The following is a 24,264-nucleotide window of genomic DNA, read 5'->3' as shown; positions in this document are numbered from 1 at the left end:
AGCTTACACCATAGCAGGATTTATATATTAAAAGAAACCAACAGAGAAATAGTTTACAACTATGTACAATGAAAGTAAATCCATTTGGGATTGCTGGGTGTATATACATGAGTGTAGATTGGCACGGCAGCGACCACTCCAGCGTTGTATTTGCTCGCAAGGACCATGCATCTGTGCCCCGGGCTTTGCTATCGCTGATGTTTAGCACAGATCTCCCGGGAACAGCCAGGGACAGAGGGTCAAAAAAGGCAAAACAACCATAGGTGGAGGCCGTTTGGATACGTATGGTCCCAATAGAGGAGGGCAGCAGGTAAACACCTCTCCCGCTGTGTTTTCTAGCCTGTTCGCATCTTAGGAAAATGATTTCTTATTAAATACAATACCTTATACATTCAACCAACAGTTCAGCTAGTTTGGGGCTGGTTTTCCTTTTATCTTTTCCCTTCCAATTTGTGCAAGATAATAAATACAGCTCTGGATCCCCCCTGCTTCCTTCTTTCTGGTGTCCCCATATGGTCAACATGAGGATAAACTATAGGAATTGGTATCTGGTGACAGACGTAGTATCCCTTTTTCTATGACTTATATACACGCTAGCAAATGTTATAAATATAGAAAGTGTGGTGTTGTTTTTTAAATTCCCCATTCAATAAATATCTACAGTTAAGCTTAACTAAACCCCAAGTCATCCAGGTTAAATGAATTCTGAAAACAACAGACACCAGAGGTCCCATCAGTACGTTCCTGCCAACCCCTACGCAGCAACTGTATTGCAACCAAGCAAATGGGATTCCTGGAAATGCTACATGAGCTCTGCCTATTGCTTGTCTAATTAGAGATGACATTTCACTGTCACTGCTGTGCATTTACTGAGGAAATTTCCTCTAATTAAAAAAAAAAAAAAAATGGAGAGACTAGATCAGTTTTCTGCATGCAACAAGTACCTACCTACTTATTACAGTGTTGCATGTTTGGACAAAGATTTTTATTTAGCACCTTGTAGTTGTCAAGAGAAAGGGGTTACTGCATCTTAAGGGGTTACTGCATCTTAAGGGAATGCAGAACCGGCCCTAGGATGAGTGCATGGATAAAGCCAATGATAGTCACCTACTGAAAACCATGGGCACATTCTTAAGTACACTCTCTTCCTTCCCCTGGATTTCCCTAATGTTTGTTAACACTAAAATAAACATTAAAAGCATTCTCTACACTTAAAAAGACACACTTTTGTACAGAGGAGGCAAAAGTCAAACAGCAGCAATAGAGATGGGGGGAATGGGCTGTACTTCAAGCAAATGCCATTCATCCCCAAGACAAAAATATTAGAAATCTTATTATTTAATGAGCAAAGAAGAGCTTGTTCCAGGAGAGGAGGTACTGGATTGATATCTCTATAAAAATACACCTAGGTGTATTTTACACTTAGGTTTTTTGTGACTTCTTAACTTAAGAGGTTTAGAGAAACACTGAACGTCTTCACTTTGTGGCGTGAGTTAAGATCCCCTTCGCCCCAGCACTGGGGGAGCAAGCATACGTGCTGGGGAAATGGGATTCAACCAACATCCTTCTGGCACGGGTTTGTACTGTTGATGTAAAATTAATATTCCACTGAGTGAAACCTGATGCTACGGATCAGCTTACAGGCAGAAGGACATGATGTTGATACAACTGCCCGAACACATCCTGCCGCTATTCTTCCTGGGGAGGGAGCAACCCTGTTACCATCTTGCTTTAACAAGAAGGTCCAAATCAGTGTGGCCAGGTGGGTTCAGAGAAAGCGATGTGCCTAAACGTTAAAAGACCCTTCAACATATGACCTGTATCTTTACTTCTGATTCAAAATCTTTGAGGGACACAGAAAGCTTTTGAGAAACATGTACTTTGTGTGCAACTGGCCCTTCTAATGGGGTGCAGGTGGGGAAGGAGGGCGCAGGGAGTGAACCTGTCACCTTCAACTGGCTGCTGGTAGCAAATCAGAGTTTGGAAGGAAAGCGAAAACAAGAAGCCCGCCCTGAATACGAATCCAATGCAGCTTTTTGCAGCTGGGAATGGGTATTGCTTGTGCGGCCATGCCTGCCAAGCGAGCAGTTAATGGTTCTTGTGGCGTGCAGGCGTGGTGAGCAGCCATCCCTCCGAACCAGGAGTTTTTAAGCAGCTGTACTTCATGATATACATAGGTTTTCAGCCTTCACTCGACATTATTAAGATTCCTCCTTTGGCCCCATCTATTTAAATTCTGACCAGTTCCAAAACCCTGAATAGCCCAAAGTGCTTCAGTTTGTGGAAATAGTTGCTTCTGCTTTCTCCGAAGGCAAAAGGCTAACGTTATCCTCAGAACACAGGTTATTAAAAAGAGCCAATGCCACCCCCCTCCGTGGAGCGTCCTCCCAGTCCCCATCCTCCCAAACCATCAAAAGGGCTTTTCTGGCCTGCTTCCTTTGCTCTCTGGCAACGCCTTGCAAATGACACTGTTTGTGTTTTTGCATCTGCATCCGGGCCGGCTCACTTGGTCGTAGCATCTCTGGGACAGCTTGACGCAGCCGGTGGCTGGCAGGTAGCAGAGCAAGCAAGGGAGCACCAGGGAGAGGGCACCCATGAAGGACCAGCGGGCACAGCAGTTGGAGTGGGAGCAGGAGCAGGGGTGGTCGGCACACGTGCCCTCGTCGTCCTCATTGGTGCAGTGGTAGAAGACGCCCTTGACGAGACACATGCAGGTGGAGTAGTTGACCAGGTTCTGGGCCGAGCAGAGACACTCCTGGTTGCACACCCAGCACGAAGGCAGAGTCCGGGGCAGCGCGCACTCCTTACACTTGCATTTCCCACAGGCTTCGCACAGCAGAAAGTGCTTGTCCAGTTCCTGAGACACAGGTCCCTTCAGGTCCAGGGGTTTGCAGTTAATCACCTTGGGCTGGATGCGAACGGCTCTGGGGGAGGACTGCTCCGCCACGGGCGCCGGGGCCATGTGGTCCAAGAGCCTTTGGTCTGAAGACGTGCTGCTGCTGCTGCTGATGGAGCTGGGGCGCCCGCTGAACGAAATCCAGGGGTGGGTGACATCCTGCTCACACCGCTGCAGGTGCTGGTTGGTCAAGACCAGTTCATGGGAGCCCCGGGGGTGCTTCTGGGCCGCCAGCTGGGAAGCGGTGGGGTTGTCGGTGTAATCATTCTCGATGTGAGTTGTCTTCATTTGGTCAATCGGCAGGATGGTGAGCGGGTGCTGCAGCCGCCCATAGGGGATCCGACTGTCCAGTAAGGGCTGGACCATCACAGAGTTGGGGACAACAGTGATGTTGTGGGGGATCCGGGGCTCCATTGGTAAAGCAGTCTGATTAACAGTGGAAAAAATTGCTCTTAAGTATCCTGGGGGAAGGAAAGGAGAAAGAAAAGGGGTGGGGGAGAGAAAGAGCGCGTTGTTATTGAGTTACCCTGCAACCCTAGACCAAACAGGGCTCTTTGCTGAGGCTGGTTATTATGCAGAAGGTCTTACAAGGTAAACCTGCATCCGAGAACAGTTGCCCTGGTGTAAAGTGCCTCACTCCTCCTTTGCTACCGTGTTCCTCTCCCTAACCTTGGCCATATATAGCTCCCCCAGTCCTGGCAGGGCTGCCGTTACTGCAGGCTCCTGAAGTGCCTGTTCATCATTTTTACTTGAGGGGAAGCACATCTTAGCGTTACCGGCACATATTCACGTGTATTTCTGTCAGCAAACCGCTCAAAATGACTTATCTGAAGTTTGGGAGGCGGGGGAGGTTTCCTCCGGTTGACCCTCATCCCTAAAAAAACTGATGCCAAATTGTGGCTGGCCGGAGCGCTGGCCCGGTACAAAGGTGCTGGGGAGCACGGGGCTGAGCACTCGTCCCCGCTAACCCAGAACGCGCCTGCGGGCGGGTGGCCCTGCTTTGGGGTGGAAGTGTCCTGTCCCCACGGGGGTTGAGGGTGACTTTCGGCCCCGCGAGGCGACAGCTCTTGCTCTGCAGCTCGTCCGGCTGCAGCCCGGGCTGGGGGCGGGCGGGTGGGTGCAGCTCAGGGGGGGCACACATGCGGCTCAGGTTCACGCATCACCTCGCGCAGGCAATTAGGCACTCCTCTTCAAAACACTAAGTAGGCTAATATTTAGCTTAAGTGCTGTTTACTAGCTATACTGGCTAAGCCGTCTATTGCTGCAGTTTCTAATTTCATTGAAAGAGTGCAATTTATCCTGGAGTCGATCCAAAGATTCAGCAGCGGCGTAGGACAAGAAACCACAGGAAGTAACTAAACTTAAATCAAAGAACGGAAACGACTTGGTTCAAATTTAGAAAGTGCACATTGTTTTCTAGTAGATGTGCCATTTCCTCACGGGGTGACCTTTATTCATAAATAATATAATGTTGGAGATCAGTTTAAAGAAGCGGTGAGTAAAGCTTTGGAGCAAGTTGCGGGGTGGGGGGGGGAAGGGAGAGAAAGCTTCTGGTATCAAGAAAAAGGAAATAGTGAACCGCTTAAGGCATTGCCAGTTGTTTGTGTTCAGACAAACAAATTAACCTCTTCCAACAGCATGAAAGATTTTAGTATTACAGCAGTCTGAAAAAAAGTCAGGAAAAAACTGCATCCGATTACAACCAAGTCACACATGAGAAATACATATGTGTGAGTAAATGTACACCTCTCCTGCAAAAGCACATCCCCCCGAAATTTAACACAACGCTACAAAAATTGGAGCATGAACTAATTATGCATTTTTGGAAGGAGAACTGGAAGTGCGTTTTTACCCACTGAAAAATGTCACTAGAGTCCACTATTATATTTGTAAATCGTTGCTTTGATAGGTCACTTGGCATCTGAGGGGCTGAAAATCTGCCAGTTCTCCCGAGCTCGAGGCGAGAGGGGCTGACGCCAGGAGCGGCGGCACACGGTGCCTCTGCCCGCCGGGCTCCTGCCGCCCGTGGCACCGGCAGCGGGGGAGAAGTGCTTTATCCAGCAGAAATGACCATTATTGTAACGCAGTCCTGACGCTGTTCCTCTTCATCCGGTAAAAATCTCTGCTGGGTCTTAGCCATTCAGTTTTTTTCTGTTTCATTATTCATAGCTCATTGACATCCTGACTTGAGAAACAAGAGTTTTTAAAGCATCTATTCCTATTTACTGTATGTTAAAAAACAAAAAGAAGCAATGATTTTGACAACTATGGGGCATACAGAGAGAAGAAAATTTGATTTTCTTCTGTACATCAGAATCCAGTGTCATGATATAAAAAGCACTTGCTGCAAGTCAGAGTTTAGCAAAACAGTCAATTCTGTATTGGCTAGGTGTTATGTTTGCAGGAAGACTTTGATTTCACAGGTGGGTTGGTTTTTTTTTTTATAGTTTTGTTGGTTATTTTTTTAAGGAGAGAGATGCAGCTGTTTTGGCTGCCAAGAGTAAGTGCAGCAGAGCTGCTATTAGATGGAAGGTAGCTGGAGGAAATGGTGGCACAAGCCTGTGTGTCTGCTCCTTCATGTCACTGGCAGTGCTGCCTCTCCTTACTTTTTAAATAAACCTCTAGCACGGGGCTCTGCGCTCTGGCCCAAACTCGCTCCCACTTGTCACCGAGTCTCCAGAGCCTGGTCCCTTCACGGTAGGTTTAGACTGGATCCGTGGAGCATTACTGACTTTGGGGTGCACCGTGGGGCAGCACGTGTGGGGAGTGGAGCTGCTTCGCCCTTCGGCAGCACCCGCCGCGGCGGAGGCTGGGCTGACACCGATTCTCCCCAAGGTGGCAGCTCGGGGCCGGGGGGGGACACATTGGGGACATTCGGCATCGATGGTGGCACCGCCCGGGGAGCCCCTCGTCCCCCCCCCCCCCAGCACAGGAGCAGCACCCGGGAGCTGGCATTTAGGCTTTGCATTAACTCTGTAGTCACAGAGCCTGCCACGGTCCAGAACTAGCGATGACATCACACGGACGTTATGTCATCGGATTAATTTGGTGGAGGGTTATAGCCACAGGCACTCTAAACCACCCAAACCCCTGGTAAAAAGACATGGCCATATGCAGGCAGATCTTAAAGATGGCTTAACTGAGATAATGCTAATTAGGATTTTGGAGTTAGCTATCACAAAAAGGAAATAAACCCTGGCCTAAACACCACAATTTAGGATAGTTAACATTGAAAATTATTCATCATCTTTTTTCTTCATAATACTGTTTCAAAATGCCGTTCTGATGGGCAAGCTATTTCTGCAGAGCAAGGGGAATGGAAGCCCTGACATGGGAAACTCAAAGACCCTGCAGATATTTGGGCACAGGATCTACTTGGATAAAACCTCTGGAGTGAAAACAGCCAAATAAGACCCAGGTCTCTGCACTTTCAGACCCCTACTCTGGACACAGTGTCTCTCTTGCTGAAGATCACCTTTAAAACACCATAGATACACACCCTACCAGTTTTGGGTGCTAGTGCTACACATGGTCCTTCAACTTCTGCCCTGCCTTCTCACTCCTGAGCAGAGGGTTTCCGCAGTTAACTGCTCTCACCTTTCAATCTACTTTTAAGAGACATAAATTTCTGCTATTTATAGAATTTTCCAAGGACCCTGACTACATTGCTGCTTGATGGTCTTGTCGCCAGAAGTTTCAGCACTGCAGTAAGATTGCTGGTGACAGATCCAGGTCAAACATCTCAAGTGCTGGACGAGAGAACGAGTTGGATGGCGTTTGTTCTGCAAGGAGGCTCTCCTCCAGTGGGATCTGCCCAGGTGACAACAATTATGATATTTTATGGTGTGGTTACTTCAGTTTTTTGGTCTGTGTGCTTCCGTTAGTACGTGCCTTGAGCACATCATTCCCTGAGCTGTTTCTGCTTTAAGCTTTATGTCAGCGTCCCACGAAAAGAAAGATTTCAGCAAAGGGCACTGTGTACATACACAGCACTCCATCTCTCATGATTAAGAAGAGGAATCCAGTCAAGTTCTCAGGTTAAGGACTTGTGTTGGGTCAGAAGCAAGTCAAGAAGCCAGACTGCTCCCATGAAGTCTTGTGGCTGAGGTGTGCCTGCCTGGCTACGTGCATGGATCCTGGTGACTTCCTTGAAATATTCTCCAAGACATCATAACCTTTTCTGGTTGATGTGTTCCCCAGAGGGGAAAAAAAATGCAGCTGCAACCAGTCTGAAACTGTTCCAGGATGACTGGAACAATACAAGCAAGTCATCCTTTGAAAAGCAGTCAGTTTGCAGGCAGATATAAGGATACCTCATGATTATTTACAGGAGCATCTGGTAAGATGTCCGCTCAGCAGCAGGAAGGCTCATTCCCACTCCAGAAGCAGGACACCCTGTCCTTCACATCCCCACCGGGAACCTTCCTGCACACAGGGTGCTCGTCAGCACAGACAACGCTGGTATTTTAGAAAGTACAGCTTCTGTCCCAGCCACATCCCCAGTGAAAATTCATGTTTGGGGTGACCTGGCAGAACTTAAGACCTTGAAAAAGGACAAGAGCTGCAGGAGTGTGACTTGGGGCTCTTGCCTTGGCTCTGAAGGCCTGGGCAGGTGAGCAAGGTGGGGATTCAGAGTGGTCAACAGTGTCTGGTAGTTGCTGCGGTTGGCTCAGATGCCGAGGTGACCTAATTCAGCATCTGGCACATGGAACTGGCCACTGTGTGTCTGAAGCAGCCCTGGGTAGAAGTGGTGTGACACACAGGAGCTGCTACGGTTGGGAGGGAAGGCAAGAAACAATGGGCTGAGCTGCCCATCTTCCCCCTGCTTCCTCCCTTTAACAGAGCCCGAGGCTGCCTGTGGCAGCCAGCCTGGCTCACCGAGAAGGGGATGGATACTGGAGATGAGCTGCAAATGTCAACCCCCCTAAGAAAGAACGTTTTTGCTCATAGGGCTCATCTGCTGTGATGAGAAAGGACTGAAGTTTGTCATGCCGGTGTTGTGAACAGGCCTTCTCTTTCCAGCAAGGGCAGCTGGGTACTACTTGCAGATATGGAATTAATTGCTCAAATTCAACAGATTTAATATAACAAAATGGATCATTTAAAGAAAATCATAGATTAAAACAAAGAAAAATAGAAGAACAGATCATAATAAAGTAGGAGATTTAAGATACTTAAGCCCCATAACTTTGCCAAAGCTATGAAACTTTATGCAGTGCCTTTGTTGTCCACTGCGCTAATCCAGCATGACTGTAAATTCGATTTTAATTGAGAAAAAATGCTGTACAGCACACTTGTAAGCAAAATTTGATAATCTTTGATTATCAGTAATTACAGATATATTATAGCATTAACATAGGTACAAATTCACTGATTGCAATTGTACAGGCAATTTTCTGAAAGTAGACAACAGGAAGAAAAATTCACGAGTATGTTCTTACATTGGGATTTTTTTCATTCTTTATAGGTAGGTGAAACAATGAGGTTCTTTTCAAAGCAGACATGTCAACCAAGTCCCATGTAGAGAAAATTTCTCTTCCCCCATGCCATCCAGGGACTATGGTTGCTCACCACATACAATTTTCAAGTCAAAATACACTTCCTTCCAAGGGAGTAAAATTGGATTCAAAAGTCAAGTTCATAAATGTGCTGCAGTGCTTGTTTCATCTCTTCATCAAGATGTTGCCAATTTAAAATTACTATCGTACTGGGTAATTACAAGTCCTAAAGCTGTAGGAAACCAACTGTTACTTTAAAGTGTTTTGGTATTATTTCAGACTCAAAAGTTTTGTAAGGTTTTTAGTCATATGAAATTAAAACAAAAGTGATCTTATGTTTTAATAGGATTTTGGACTTGCCTATAGCATTCTATAGAAAGCTACATCCTTGTAGCCCATTCTGTGAGGAAGTCGTATAAACCCCGGGGAAAGCTCATTCTCATTAATGTCATCAGAACAGCTTTTGAAGCAATAAGGTTCTAGTATCTTTATTTTCAAAGTGGAGTTGGATAAATTATCTTCCAGCTACTGAAAAACAAAATGGAACCTGACTTAAATATCTAATGAGTGTAGAAATAGATAATGTTTATAACAGTCTCAGTTACCTATTAGTTAATAATTTTAATAAGTTCTTTCTCACTTGTTCCACATCATTTTAGATGTGTGCAGTAACAAAAGAATAATGACAATAAGGGACTTCAGTCCAGAATTGGGTCCTGCAAAACCCAGCCCTGGGAAGCTCTGGTGTGACTCTGATGACTCTGCAGTGCCCCCAGTCCCAGTGAAGTCAACAGGAAAATGGGAAAACGTGCTCCCACAACCCACCTCCTGCCCACTCATGACTGGGCACAAGGTACCCCAGTTTTGCCCAGCCCGTTTCTGAAAGATGCAGAAAACTTCAACATGAGATGCTGAGGTGCAAACATTTGGACTCAGCCTTAAATGTCATAGAAAAGGAAAGTCCCAAATGCACTGCTTGGCTTGTGTTTGCTAATAGAGAGACCACCAGAATGGTCAGAGAAATAATGTAGCCACCAATAACTCCTTCTGTCCTTTGTAAGCTGCACATACCAGAGCAAGGGTCACGTTATCTTGTTCTAATGAATTACACCTTAATTACACCTCATGAGAAGCGTGTCCTTTCCGTGTCTGAACAGCACCAGTGGGAGGGCAGAGCCGTTTGCCTCAGCAAACCAAGCCTCCTCCTGGGATGGCTGGTGCTGGATTGTCCTGTGCATGTTGTGTAACGTTGCTGGTGGCCCCTCTCCAGCCTGGACCTGCCCATTGTTGTGGTGGCAGTAGCCAGCTCAAGGACATCTGTAATGGCTCTAATGGTACTAGGTGGGATGGAGAGTAATGATATGGAAAGAGCCGCCTTCTGCCATCTTACCATAAGCAGAGTAAAGCAAACTTGAGTTTTTCAGTGAGCATTTTCACCACAGGTTGCCAAGAATTTTCCAAGTATTGAAACATCACAAGCTTTTGTGAAGAAAAAGGGACAGGAAAAATGCCCACAGGGAGATGGAAGGCCAAGCCCTGACTGATGCCCGTGGGAAGGCCTGAACTTGCCTAGAGTTTTGCTCTGGGTCAGTGATGGTGAGGGGACAGACCAGAGACCACTGAATCTTGTCACCCAGCAGCTGGATCACACCTCCTCTTGGTTACTATGACACATGCAAAAGCTGAATTACAGCCTCTGAAAGAGATGTGACAATCCCCTTGTTAAGATTAACATATGGGTAGCAAGAGTGACAGTAAATGTACTGCAGAAATTTGCTTATTTTCTTTGCTATATGGGACATGTGAATTTCTGAAACAATAGGGCAACAGGAATAAAACAAAAAAAGCAACAGAATCTTTACAGATAAGTCCGAATACAAAGAAATTATCAGAATTGAAAACAATATACTTTGAAGCAGTATACTGTCAGGGGCAGGCATATATTTCAAGGCCTGTGAACGTCAACACTGTTCAGAACTGATGGTAACCAATGCAAAATTCCTCTGATTTATCACTGCTTTTAGGACAATCGTGACTATTCTCTCTCCTCTGGTGGTTTGGTTACAGAGTCTAGAAAAACCTTATCTAGAAAGCGTTGATCACAGCCGCCTCCTGTGCTTTGGGTGAGGGTACAAACCCGGCCTTGCTGGCTGTGGTGCAGCGCTGGGGCTCACCACCCCTTCACGGCTCTTCCCTCCGGGGAAGCACCCGGGATGTGAGCTGAAATTGAAGCTGGGGTATGTGGTACAAGAGCCAGCCTTGTTATCAAAAAGCGCTCGAAAAAGGGAAGCTCTGTAAGGCTTCATAGGGTACGTGCACCCAGCGGGGCGGGTGTGGGGACCGGGCAGGGTGCTGCTGCCCCGGGGCTCGCTTCCACCCAAGCAATTGGGAGGGATGGATGAAGGACTGGCTGCCCCGAGCCCCGGCGGAGGAGCAGCTGGCGAGGAGGCGACCAGGTCTGCCATCATCGCCTTTGTTTGGTGTTACTGGCATCCTCTGGTCCAGAGCTCCCAGTAGCCCCAAGGGCCACTGTCGCTGGAAGTCAAAAGGCTCTGTAAAAGCTTTTAATGAGGGAAGATGATGCTTGAAGTTAAAGGAGACCTTTCAAGTAAGCACGTGTTTTTAATGTGTGATTAAGAATAATACATAGTGTTGGAGTCCATTAAGACGGAGTTAGGCTGTCTGAATTTTGAGTCAAGCTGTAAATGCTTTAAAAAAGAAAAAAAAAAAGGCACTCTTTTCCATAAAGTGTGTACTAATATTAACAAAATATTGATATTCCTTCTTTTTCTTCCTTTCCTTAGCAGCCTTATCTATCTAAGGACAGCTAGAATTTTCTCTACGAGTAATAAGGAAAAAAATTAGAAAGCTTATTAGGGAAACCTGCCATTTTTAAAACGAGACACTAAATTCTTGCCAGAGCGTGGAAATTCAGAAGCTGGGAAATGAGACCTGTAGACTTCCAAGAAGCTGTCTCTGTCCAGCTAAAGCCTGTTCCTATGGTGCGAGTGAATAAAGCACATTTTGGCCCACTAATGTTCAGATCTCTAGGGACTCAAATTTCTTAGTCAAGGCTTTTTATTGGATAAGAACATTTATTTTAAGGCCAGAAAACTAAGCTCAGATATGATCTATTAAGATAATGGTACTAAATAATAACCATATCAGAAGGATTTTTAATTTTCTTGAGGAAATACCTTGTATTGCATCTAAAAAGAATAAAAAACAAACAATACTTGTGCAACTGCTTGCCTATAAAAAGGCAGTTTTAAGTACTGGGCTGAATTTTGAAAATTTTATAACAATATGATTAATGAATTTGTTGCTTTTCCGGTTAATATTTGGAAAACTATCAGAACTGTGAATTAATTACTGCTGGAGTGTTGCAAGGGTTGTGAATTTTATTTCACTGAAGCCTGATAACAGGCTTTTTGGGGGGAGGGGGAGATTGCTTTTTGAGATGTTGCATTTCCCAGTATGATTTGGGAATTAGTCATGATTCCATGAAAACAGCTTTTGTTTTGCTGTTTCAGAAGGAGAACAAATAATTTCTCCCCTGCACATGCCTCATGGAGAATTTCAAAAGGACTGCAGTATTCAGAAATAGTCCTTTTAATTTTATAATATCAATATAGAGTCCCTTCTAGCAACAGAAAACACAGTAGCCCATGGAAAATGGCACATTTATCAATGAGACATCCCCAGTGGGGTTCCAATAACTGAGAACAACCCCTCCTCCTGCTATCATTCATTTTTATATGGAGAAGGGGGAAGCTAGTCATCAGGATCATTGTGATTCCATGCACAAATTGTAGCTTTATTCTTTAACCCAAAATAAAGAGAGAAGGGGGAACCCTTAATATTGGAAAAGCTGCGTTTCTCTTTACCTAATTAAACAGCTATTCCTGAGCTGATTTTTGCTATACTGTATCCTTAGCATGGTATGGAAGAAAGGTAGCATCTGAAGAAGTTTTAAAGAATCGAGAACGTGCCTTTTCTACTCTGAATAATTCAGGGATGCTTTTTCTTCTCTCTTTCTTTCTCTCCTTCACCCTTTAGGGAAAAACTTGGGGCCACAAAAGATTCAAATCAAGAAATCAGACCCTTGGTCACTTGAAGAAAGAGTGAAGCCTTTTCCCCCTGTGATGAATGCTGATATTGACTTGCATTGCCATTTCCAAGCTCTGCATTTCTAGTCCTGCTTTCCTCTAAGACCTTTGTGCCTTTTATATGCCCCTTTCTGTTTTTTCCATTCCCCCTCTGATAATGAATTTTCAGAACATGTCGTCTCTAGGCTTGTCTTTCTCCTGTGACGCCAGGACTGGTACCACAAAATAAAATCCTGGCTTAGCTTTGCTACGCAGTTGGTAGAGAAGAGCAGCCAAGACAGGTTTTTCCTCCATATATAACACATTTCATATACCTTTATGAAATGATTCTAGGTACACATTTTTATTACCTATCTAGCCTTTAAAATACATAAATCCAAACAGATTTAAAACTGAAACAACCGAGTGCACAGCAAGACAGGGAATAGAACAATGATGGAATAAGGTACTGAGATTAAAAAAAAAAGACAGTAGTATGAAATAAAATGCTAAAGAGCAAAGGTCATTCAGGAAAGATCTGACACACCAGTAGCTGATGTCTGAAGTGTCCTATTATGGAGACAGCTCAGAACTACTTGACACTAACAAGACATAAGGCTTTGGAAAAGAGAGGAAATGCGTGTAATCAGTTTGCATATCCCAGAGCAAGAAATATTCAATTCTTATTTGTCAGCCCAGGTGACCATATATTTATGCTCCTTTTTTGGGGAAGGAAGAAGGCATGAAGGAGAGGACATCCCATCAACAGAAAGAACAGCTTTATTCTGTTATAAAAGCCCTGTAAATAAACCTGACGCAAGTATGGTGTAAACCTGCCTGCCATATACGTACAGCAGATGCAGATGTTGATGAAAGAACACAGAAAAGAGGTATAAATAAGAGACACAGACACAAATTCTGCAAGAAACAGGATATTCCTTCAGAAGGCAAAGTCTCCTTTGGGTTATGAAGCACCAGGCAGTTATCCACTATAGATAATTATAGACGACTGCTGTTAGAAAAGTCATAGTCAGGAATATGTCTATGATCAATGATCTTTAAGGGACTAGACAAATACATCCAGAAAGAGCGCAAGATCTTCCCTCGGGAAGCAGGCTTTATTTTTTTTTTTTTTCCTTTTCCTACTTAAAAACATGTAACGTTTGCTCGCAAACGCAGATCTCGCACTTACTTTAAATAATTCAGCTACGACCATCTCTCCACAGGCGAGTTAATCCTAAATCCGCGGGGCCGGGGCCGGGCAGATCCCGGCGGGAGCTGCGGGCAGAGACCTGGAGCGCGGCGCTGTCAGCTGCGCCCGCCGCTGCCTGGGAAAATGGCTATTTTATGAATGGGAGGGCAGCGCCCCCACCTGCGCATGCGCGGCCTCCCGACTCTATGAATGGGTGGGCACCGGGGCGCCACCGCGCATGCTCGGCTGCCTTTATGAATGGGGGGCTAGAGCGGAACGTGGTGCGAGTTGCGGAGGACGGATACGGCTCGCGCTTTTTTTTTTTTCCCCTTTTTTTTTTTTATGAATGGAGGGCAGGCGCCAGCTGCGCATGCACTGCGCCCCCCCTAACCCTCCCAGTCTGGGGCTGGAGGTAACTGCGGCCGTCACCGCGGGGGGAACAGAACCGGGCCCCCGCCCCCCGGACCCCCCCATCTTCTCCGGGCTCGCCCTGCCCCTACACCTCCAAGCGCGGCTGTTAGCGGGGGGGGCAGCCGTGAGGATGCCCCCAGCCCCCGGGCAGAACTGGTGTGTGTCCGTCCCGCCCCCTTCCGCAGCACCCTCCCGGCCCCGGGCGGCCGCAGCGCGCTGGGGGGTGGGGGGGGGGAGGGGGGCACATACGGGGAGTGTTGGGCTGCCGTGTGCGGGTACGGCTGCGAGGGGGCCGGGGGGGCAATGGAGTACGCGCGGCCGGAGGTTTTGGGGAGCCCCATTTTTGGGGTGCGCGGCCGCGCACGCAGCGGGAGGAGAGGAATGATTTTTCCGGTCGCGTTCGGCTTCGTCTCCCCGCGCCCCCGCCGCGTCCCCCCACTCGCGTTGCAGCTTCTGCCTCTGGCTGCCGGGGTCCGACTGGAAACGGGAGCAGAAGCCGTCGTTGTATCCCCGTGTCGTCAGTGCAACACGTAAATCTGTTTTATGGCTCTTGTCCCGTGGGGGGGTGGGCTGGAGCCGCGCAGGTTATGCGGAGCCCGCAGGAGTAGGAAGATGCAGCTGATGCGCTGTGCTCAGCTTGGCAGGATTTTTTCCATGTTTAGCTTTTTGTAAATCCTGTTGGGCCTCATCCCGAGTGCTCTGCAGGCAGCGTGAGGCAGGCCCTCAGGGCCGGATTTTCCAAGGATCTTTAGCAAACAGTTGCCATTCTGCAGCTGGGTGTCGGGCTCCCCCAAAGCCGTCCCTGACTGGGTGCTGAGGGTTCCCAAATCTCCTGACGTGCCTCTGTCCCTGTTCAGCAAACAGAGCATCTCAGTTCTCAGCCGGTGCAGAAGCAACTGCAGGCCAGGTCTCTGTGTCCCAGTCCTCCAGCATCCTCAGGGACAGGTTGCTTTACGCTGAAAATTCATGAAAAATAACGATGTATTTTTAGTATGTGTGAAGAGTCATCTTCAGAGAACCAAGCCCCTTCCCAGCTCCTGCCTGTTTATGGCACATATCTTTAAAGCTTGCACAGCACTGAGAAAACGTCTGTTATTTATTTAGTGCTAATAGAAAGGTTATGTGTTATTGCAGATACACCCCACAGAAAAGATTCCTCTCTCCGAGAGTGCTCAAGGGCTGATTGTTTAGTTACGTCCGTGTTTGTCTCTGAGGGTAGAGACCTTTGCAAGTGGGAGCAGTGTTCATGGGTCAGGGGCAAATGCAATTTAACAAGGAAAGGACAGGAGATTCTAAAGAACAGCTTATCCGAGTGGTACGTGAAATATTCTTAGACTTCAAATACACAAGACTGACGACTGCTTTTGAGAATAAATAGAACGTGGTTGTTAAAAATGTTACTTTGTTAGTGGTTGTGTTCTTTACAGTAAAATACTGCTTGAAGGACAGGCAAGCATAGAAATTCTATGTCTATGATTTTGAAAAGTGGCAAAGAAATGGATAATGGAAGAAAACACAGTTGTAAAAAAGCTTATATAGAAGAAAAAATTAAAAAATAACATCTCGTTGTAGTTAGTACTGGAAACCAGCTCAAAGCTGAGAAGCTCAAATGCCTGAGCAAAAAAATCTGCTCTGATCCCATCATTTTACAACACTAGTATAGGCATACGTTCTGAACCTTGCTTTGAGTTTTGCAAGTGTGCTGTAATGTTGCAGCAAAGTGAGAGTCCAGCACCTCCCAGGAAAAGGCTTTTACAGGCGACTGCTGCATTCAGTATTGCAGGGCCACACATACAGGACAGCCAGGGGAAGTCCTTTGCTGCAGGACAGTAACCATCTCCCCACGAGACCCCAGCTGCCTGTGCAGCAACTGCAAGCTGCTGTGTAGTAGCAAAGAAGGCTGACGCTGTAATTAGACAGGAGGTACAGGCAAGCCCAGCTAGGCAGTACACTCTTGACAAAAGCCCTAGCAATAAAACTGAAAAGAGGAAATAAAAAATATTTTTTGTGTGTATGGAGGGGTGAGGAAGAAAGGGGGTCTGGCCATATGGTTCTAGGGAGAGAAAACTTGATGTGAGGAAACTCAGAATATTGCTAGTATCACTGCAAATTGTATGAAACCTGTTTAAGCATAGAATTCTAAAATGGTAACTCTTTGAGTTAATTCACCTCTTTTTCCTTCTGCCTCTCTCCCTAATGTATATTTTAAATATATTTGACTAAATCTTCCCTATGGACAGAGGTGTTTCTGGCTAGAGCTTGTGTTTGCTACGCTTGGGTGTGTGGGGCCGCTTTGGACTGGAAGCATGCGTGGGTTCCTCCGAGCTGCTGGGCTGGGCTTTGGGTCAGGATTCAGCAGTTGAGTGGGAGGGGGGGTGTCACTGGAGCAAAACCCCAGCCCAGGGGTGGTGTGTTGGACCTCCTGCTCTTTTGATTTGCCTCTGCAAACTGGAGGGGCTGGAGACGTGCTGGGGTGGGATGTGTGCGGGAGGGCTGGCGTCTCCCCCCACCTCTGCCGCCTGCCTGCTGCTCTGCTCTGCTGCTCAAACCTCATTCTGCTGCAAAAAGAAGATTGTGCTACTGCCTATGGGGATGAGACTGTCCTTGTAGCGAGGGCTCTGTGGGGTTGAGAGAGTGCCAGGGAGGCGCACCACGTTATTATCGTGGGATTCTGGAAGCGGAGGTTTTAAGAGAGAAATACCACTTATCCTGAGATGTGTCATATGTTTATACGTCTTGGCAGTACCAGGGATAGAGAGCTCTACATTCCTTTCTTATGCAGGAAATTAATTGCTTATTCATTTCATGCACATTTAAACCCTGAAATGGCTGTAGATTTTTTGAATGTCATTTCTTCACTGGGATGAATCGTGGCACTGGCACAACTATGTTGCCTATAAAGTAAATACTTGATTTTTTTCTTGCATATCCTTGGAACAGCTGAAAAGTCACCTGTGCTTTGTGATAGAGGCTACATCCTTATCTTCTGTAGGGCTTTGTGTTACTTTGACTGTCAGGTTCAGGTCATATTATTTGTTTTACTGAAACTGTATAGAGCAGAAAATATTTGTCTAGCTAATATAATACTGCCTCTTCTTGGAAACTGCAGTATCTGCCTGTCTCTTTTCCTTCCCAGCAAGGACAGAAAATACTTACTGTTACCTAAAAGGTAAATGCTTTGGAGATTACATCTTTTATATGTTGTGCAATTAGTACAATAACTACAATCATATGCAAGTTTCAACCCAGAGTTAGTTGGTAGAGATTTGGATTTGGTTGTCCGGATGGAAGCCAAATTTGCAGAGGCACTGAGACAATTCAGCTCTGGGCAGTTGTAGCAAATACAGAGAACTGTTCGGGGTTGCCCCTTTAAATCCTGAGCAATAGAAGTGCCACTCTTGCAGTGTGCCACCATCCTTCTTTGGTGCTCCGCTCCCCAGAGCGGTAACGTTTCATGTCTTGTTAGAACTGTGCGAAGCATGAATTTAGCAGCAGACTACAGTAAGATGACATCTGAAATGTCCATTTTGTGCCCCACTCTGTTAACCACAGGTGATTCCATAATGTGCCTGCTATTAATTACTGTTTGTAAAGCTCCCAGAGTTGCGTACTTCCCAGCTACCACCCTGCTGACATAGTGGTGCACGATAAAGGCTCCTCTTCCCACAGCCCATCTTGGCCTCGCGGGCACCTCCGCCTCTGCTCGTCCCCCATGCTGGCTGTACGAGCATGGTCGGGTGCCACATGCCCATCCAGACATGTCCCTTAAACATGCTGTGCCCCGCAAGTCCATACTCTGCCTACCCAACCGCGCACGGCGCAGGCGGATCCAAGTCGTACGTGCATGGCTGGGAGAGGGGACGGGGCTCGATGGCATCGCACAGCTGGAGAGTGATTTTCTTCCCGAGTTCTGGCAGCGGGAGATGACGTTGAATGAAGAAACCATGTGCGTAAGTGAGCACTGAACAGATAGCAGTAGATATAGGATATTTAAGGGGCTTTTGCGCCAAGGGTATATAGCCTGCTCTGTGCAGCACACACATAGCCTGCCTCTGAAAGCACACAGGGGTTTCAAGGCTCAGAAGTTGGGTCTGCCTTAGAGGAGTGTGTCGCTACTATATTACTTTTTCCTTACCTTTTTTTTAAAAAAAAAAGTTCCTCTTACAGTCAGGCGTGTTAAATGGAACACATGCTTCTTCCTCTGGGCTTTCAATTTTGCACTGTTCACAGTTGCACAAATGATTCTACAAAGATTTAACACAACGCCATAGGCTGAACTCTGGGCCCGCTTCAGAGGGGTTAGGCTGCTCAGCCAAGCTTCCTTCTTTTTAACTTTGCTCCCGCCTGCCTGGCCCGAGCGAGCTGGGCCGATGGCGGGTGCTGGCAGCCGGCTCCTGGGCTCGCCTTGGAGCAGCTCGCCCTGGAACGCGGCTCTCCAGATCTGCCTCCGCTGCGAGTGTGGGCTGGCAGGTCTCCAGGAAGGGCGTGTGTGTCTTGGCCAAAAGCTGGCGGTTTAAGGAAATGCATGGTTCCTAATCTACCATCAGAAAAAAGCAAATATGCAGGCAATTTAGTGAAGTGAAAGTGCAACCCCCCGGGGAATGCGTAGCTTGTGCTTCTGAGACGTTTTGAGTGTGTAGCCGTGTTCTGTCTTAAATCTTTGGTCACTTGGCTTTTTACTATCTTTAAGCTGGATCAGGAGCATATGTATAGACTTTATCTGCTGAGGTTTTCATGTACCTCCAAATCCTTTCTGGCTGGTGTTTGTAGGCTTACGGTAAGTCAGCGTGCAAGCAGTACTCCTGCATGAAGAAGTAGCTAATTCCCTGCCTAAACTGATATTGCATGTGGAATTTTCTAATTTGCTGGCAGGGGGCTCAAGTTATTACAGAAGAAGTGGTTTTTAAACTTGGCCTTGCCCCTTGAAACCAAAGGGTGTCCTTACCGGTGGCTTTGCCATCTGTTGGTGGTACAAGGAGAACTTTTTCCTTCTCATGTTTTACTTAACCATTTCTGTGTGTAAGGATGGAAACTGTAGATCAAAATTTTCAATTAAAAATGAGAGAAGAGAATTTCAGTTTTTTATCACCTAACTTCTAGAAATAGTTCATAAAACCTGAATAACTGGATCTTTATCTTTTAATCCACTGAGATGATATGCCTGTTGCACTGCTCCAAAATCCATCTAGGGCAGTATCATATATTTCTGATGTGTTTGGCACTTGTGATGCTTCTACCCATAGGCAGAGTAGGAAAAATTAGGCCTACTGATAAATTTACTTATGTATTGTGCCAAATATTTGTCATACATATGTCAGATAAATTATTTGGATGTTGCTATAGGAATTCTTCTCCCCTCCCCAGTTACTGTGCTGGTCTGTCATGCCTGGAAATAAATAAGAGAGGGTAGGTGTGGAATGACAAAAATGTTGGCAAAATGGTGAGCGCTGCACTGGCAGTGGTCTCGTGGGCTGTCGGTCACAGCCTGAGCCAGGGCTGTGCCGAGATGCCAGACAGAAATTGGGCGCTGCCAAACAGAAAAGAGAAGTGCCTGCTTAGATGCAGAGACATCAGGCTTGGGGGCAACTCTTGCAGGGCTGTGTTTGCAGGCTTTTAGGATTAGCAGAATCTGGGAGGATTGGAAGTGGCTGAGGTACACCACTTGGTGGGAGCTCCCTTTTGGATGGCACCCCCCAGTCTCTGTGGGAAGGAAGAGAAAAGCCCACTGTTGTAACCCAGAGAGGGACAGACAGACAGATATCAAAGCGGACCCTGTGTTTCTGCTGGGTGGAGGGGAGTGCTGGGCCCATCCTGAGCTTTATCTTGCTGCCTTGAAATGCTGCAGCACGTAGTGGGGCCTCCCCCTGACACGGGGGCAGCTCATCCCCTCTGCTTGTTACGGAATTACTTTGTGAAGTCTGTAATCCACCCTGGAGGTGACTAAGTGCCGTTATCTCTGTTATAAATGAAGCTATCGTAGTTGTCCGCTTCTGCGGTCCACATGAAAGGTCTGGGTTTCCTCCTCTCTTATCAGGCACCTGTTGTATCCAGACATTACTCACATCCTTTAAGTCACATCTTGTTTTGCATAATTAACACCAACTGTGCTTCATTTCCTTCCTTCCCTTGCAGTTTTGCTCTGGCCTTACCTGGCTATGGAAACATTCTGTGTTATTTTTGAGTTTTAGCACAAGGAATGGAAATCAGCTTCAGCTTTTGGGGCATTGGCTCATGAAATATGAGAATATTTTAATCAGATAAAAGGGGTGCTCTTTAGTCTTGAACTGGTGCTATGGCATGTGGTGGGAAATTCTGTACCAGTTCTTTATGAGTGGCTTAGAAAAAAAAAAAAAAAAAAAAGAAGCAAACCTATACAAAAGTCCACGCAGCAATTGCTTGCCTTGGTTGGAAAGTTGTGCTCAGAAAACGGCAAGTTCTCCATCAGCTTGTGCCGTGGAGGATGGAGCAGGCTGTACCCGAGGGTGATGGAGAGCTGTGTGTCATGTGCCGAGGCCCAGGGGTGGTACTGGGGGGACTGGTGGCCAACACGTGTGTCACTGGTGGTTATTTGCAGGTGGTTTCTAGCACGGGGTACCCGCAGGGTTTGAGGTGGGAACCCTCAAACCAGCACTTTTGCTTGCTGCAGTAATTCACGATTCACTTTTGTTTGGTAATTCCCTTCAGCTTTTAATAACTATTGTCCTGGCTTTACATGAATAGTTTGTTGTTTATGAACGATTGTAGTAACTGAACCTACACTGTTAACAGTGAGCTCAGCGAGGTAGGGTAAAAGAGCGTAAATGTAAAGTTAAAGGTAACAAGGAGTTTGGAAAGATGGTCTATGTGAGGAAGACAGAAAAATGGGATTCTTTGATGCAGTGGGAGAAAAAGGAGATCCTGAGTGAGCAAAGAGCATCCAGGGCAAAAACTGTGCCTGTTCTTCCACATCCCCTCAAATCACTCGCAATTTGCCCTCTCTCATGTAAGCACCAACAGGCATGCTCTCTCCTTTGCCCCTTGCTGGCCGGTTTCTTCCTTCACTTTCACTGAGATTTGGTAAAAGCAAGAAATAAAATGTCATTCTTGTAGCTATCAAGTCAAAAATCAACATCAGAACTGATCTTTCTCCTTTACTCAGGTGCGTTGCTTGACAGAGTAACAAGCTCTGGCTAAGCAGCTTCCCTTGCAAAGGCATTTGCATAAACTATGCTTAAGCTTGACTGATACCAGCACTCACTGGCAGAAATAATTTTACTATTTTTTCTTATGCGCATAAATCTGTATATATATATGTAATATTTACCTTGTACTTCAGCATGATATATTAGGTGGCTACCATAGAACTGAGCAGAACCGCCTTATTTCATCTGTAATCCCAAAGAACATCTAACTGCTTGATATTAAAGTGACAGGATGATGCTGGCACTTTTAAATCACCTGGACACCAGTTAACTGGCACTAATGCAATAAAATTCCTAGTTGGAAATTATTGGGATTATTGGGTTGTATGTCTGTATACAAGGGTTTTTTGAACGATCGGGTATTATACTTTTTTTTTTTTTTTTTTTGCAGTTGTATCTGACTTGTCTGGCAACTTTAATTCCACCTGAGTGTACTGTCTTTTGCACTTGCTTTTCAAAGCTTTGCTGGTTTGAAGATGTTTTCTGATTAATGTTTGCTATGTGCTGGCTGTCCCTTGGTCTCAAAATCTGAACTCAGTGTACCAGAGCAATTTGCCATTCACTGGGATAAAAAAATTCCATTGAGGTAAATGCAAATTCTGAGGTTAGTACCTTACCAGAATACAGATTTTAGACTGACTGTTCTGCATAGCTGCAGTTTGCACAGGTAGAAATCCTTGGGGTAGAGAGCGGATACGGCCTGGTTGTACTGAGCAAACAGGATTCTGAAGCTGCTGTGATTGTTCCTGCTGTCCAGCTGGCAGAATAACAGCGCTTGTTATCAGGCAGAGACTGTAAATCTGAGATACGGATTTTCCCATCCCAGACTCCATGCCTGAAACTGGATCCACTCAGCCTCTGTGGAAGGGCTGTGGGTTATTTTCCAATCTATAGGACTCAGCCACTTGATAGTAGATCGGTGAGGGCCCTATGGGAAATATTTCCCACTGTTTCTGATTAAATAGATCATCTCAAGGACCATAAATCGTGAATCTCTCTATTTTTTCCTGAATATTTATTTACAGTGCAGGTCAATAATCTCCAGAAACACAATTCTGCTTACAAACGAAATTCCTGGGCTGCATTCCCAGGCGCTCTCATGTGACTGGAGCATTTTTAGCAACTAAGTGAACAAATGCAAACATATTTTCAGGGCAGTGGAAGCGTTGCTATTCGCATTCTCGCCGAGCGCCTGGGAGCCCTGGCCCCGGGTCTCCTGAAAGGCGACAAGGAGGAGGTGGCTTCTGCAGAGCATCCTGCCTCGGGGTGGGGTTTGCGGTCCCACGGCTGGTCCGTGCAGGGCTCTTGGCCATCCTTCAGCTTCAGAACGCCCACGTAAATCCTCCTCTGTCCCACGTCCCCACTGGACACGGGGACGCAGGAGCACGGTGGGTAGAGGGGCCGTGGGGGCAGCCTGGGCTGGTCAGCCCAGAAGGTTTGATCAGGTCTACTCCTGAGGTACCCCAAATTGTGTAAACCCACCCTGGGCCTGCCCGAGGCTTTACTCTTGCCCCTTTGGGCACATCTGCCCAGCTGCTGCCAGATGTGGCTGATGCCCTTGATAGAGGTGGGTGGTCCCCTGGCCCCGCACAGCTGCTTGTCTCAGGGTCTGCAACAGCTGGGGATTGTCTTTCCTAATGGATTTATAGGCTTGGGATAGCTGGTGTATATATATTTTTTAAAATGCGAAGGAAAAACTGATGCTACCAGCCTGTTACCTGCTGGCACACCTTTCTCAAACCCTCTCAGTTTACTTGTGACTAAGAAAATGAATTTTCATATGGAGGAAATTGTGTTCCCTGGCTAACAAAGCAACATTGTGGAAAAGTACTGACATTAAAAGTCATAGTGACTGTAAAGCAGTGCTTTACGGGCCTTTTGGTGTCTGTATTGCTATAGCAGGCCAGTTTGAGCCTGAAAAATCCAGGTATTGGGATTGTTCTCGCTTCTCTGGCACCAGTGCATAAATTATTGACAGCAGCCTGAAAAAATGCTGCGTCCTTCCCTGAAACCCTTGCAAATACTCAAGTTATATTTTCAATAGAAAAAGCTATAACTCTTTCCTAGAAAGACACATAATTTTTCACTGCAAGGCTCCATTTAGAAATGATGTAATTAATGAACAGCAAAGCAAACACTTAAATATCAACCTTTTTTTTTTTTTTTTTTTTTTCCCTTCACATATATTACAATGAAGTGATCAAAAGCAGACAGCAAATCCATCTTTATTTTGTCAGGAATAAGATCTGTACCTTCCACCTGATGTAGACAGGGATACTGATCACTGACAGCCCTACTGAATTAATTGTATCAGCATAAAAACTCAAATAAGTTACTGTTACGTTCTTTTTCTTTTCACTTCTGCGGAACTGAGCTTTCCCTGGAAATAAGACTAGAGGGAAATGATCTCTGAGGTCTCTTCAGTTAAATAATCTACTTTCAGCTTTAACATTTTTTTTTTTTTTTTGTGGGCAATTAGTTTTGATTTGTTGGGTAAGATGTTGGGGCTGTTGCTTTAAAAAGAGTTGAAGTCCTACAATGCAAATGTGTAAATCACTTGAGCTTACAGTTGTTTGATTGCCAAGGCACTGCTAATGTTTCTTTCCTGTTGCATTTCTGGACTTAAGTTTATGAAACTTGTGGCAAAAAGGAACATATTTAATTCCAAGTTAACCACTACAGTAGTTAACATTATTTCTGTTAACTAATTTTTGTTATTTCTGAGGTTAATAAGGTTTAAAATGCAAAAACTTCACTGGCGATGGTGTCTGTACGTTGCAGCTAGCTAGGTGGCTGTGCTGATGAAAAACAATTGGTTTTGTTTTGTTTTGTTCTTTTTTTTTGTACACTATAAAACCATTTTGTATTTTAGCTCTTCGCTGTTTCCCCAGGATTGGTGATGATTAACTGTATATTTTAACCATAGCTCCTTTGTGCTCTGTAACACTCATGTGGTTCGATGCGGCTCTTGTTTCCATCCCCATGCAGTGATTTTTCA

The 24,264-nt window shown here is 45.9% G+C and overlaps 1 protein-coding gene across 1 annotated transcript; it reads right to left on the bottom strand.

Moving 5' to 3' along the window:
- Nucleotides 1-64: 64 nt before the first annotated feature.
- SPRY4 (sprouty RTK signaling antagonist 4) lies at nucleotides 65-13,800 on the bottom strand. The gene is made up of 2 exons (XM_033006288.2): nucleotides 13,675-13,800; nucleotides 65-3,357 (listed from the first exon to the last, which is right to left on the bottom strand). The coding sequence occupies exon 2, from the start codon at nucleotides 3,308-3,310 to the stop codon at nucleotides 2,411-2,413; it is 900 nt and encodes a 299-aa protein (XP_032862179.1). The 5' UTR covers nucleotides 3,311-3,357; nucleotides 13,675-13,800; the 3' UTR covers nucleotides 65-2,410.
- Between the last annotated feature and the right edge of the window lie 10,464 nt (nucleotides 13,801-24,264).

The sequence above is a fragment of the Tyto alba genome, unplaced genomic scaffold, assembly GCF_018691265.1.
Source record: "Tyto alba isolate M040663 unplaced genomic scaffold, T.alba_DEE_v4.0 Super-Scaffold_17, whole genome shotgun sequence".
Taxonomy (NCBI): domain Eukaryota; kingdom Metazoa; phylum Chordata; class Aves; order Strigiformes; family Tytonidae; genus Tyto; species Tyto alba.
This window is presented reverse-complemented; position numbering and strand designations above follow the sequence as displayed.

What these genes read in the sequence shown, in the direction of transcription:
- SPRY4 (XM_033006288.2), bottom strand. Translation starts at nt 3,310, where the DNA reads ATGGAGCCCCGGATCCCCCACAACATCACTGTTGTCCCCAACTCTGTG.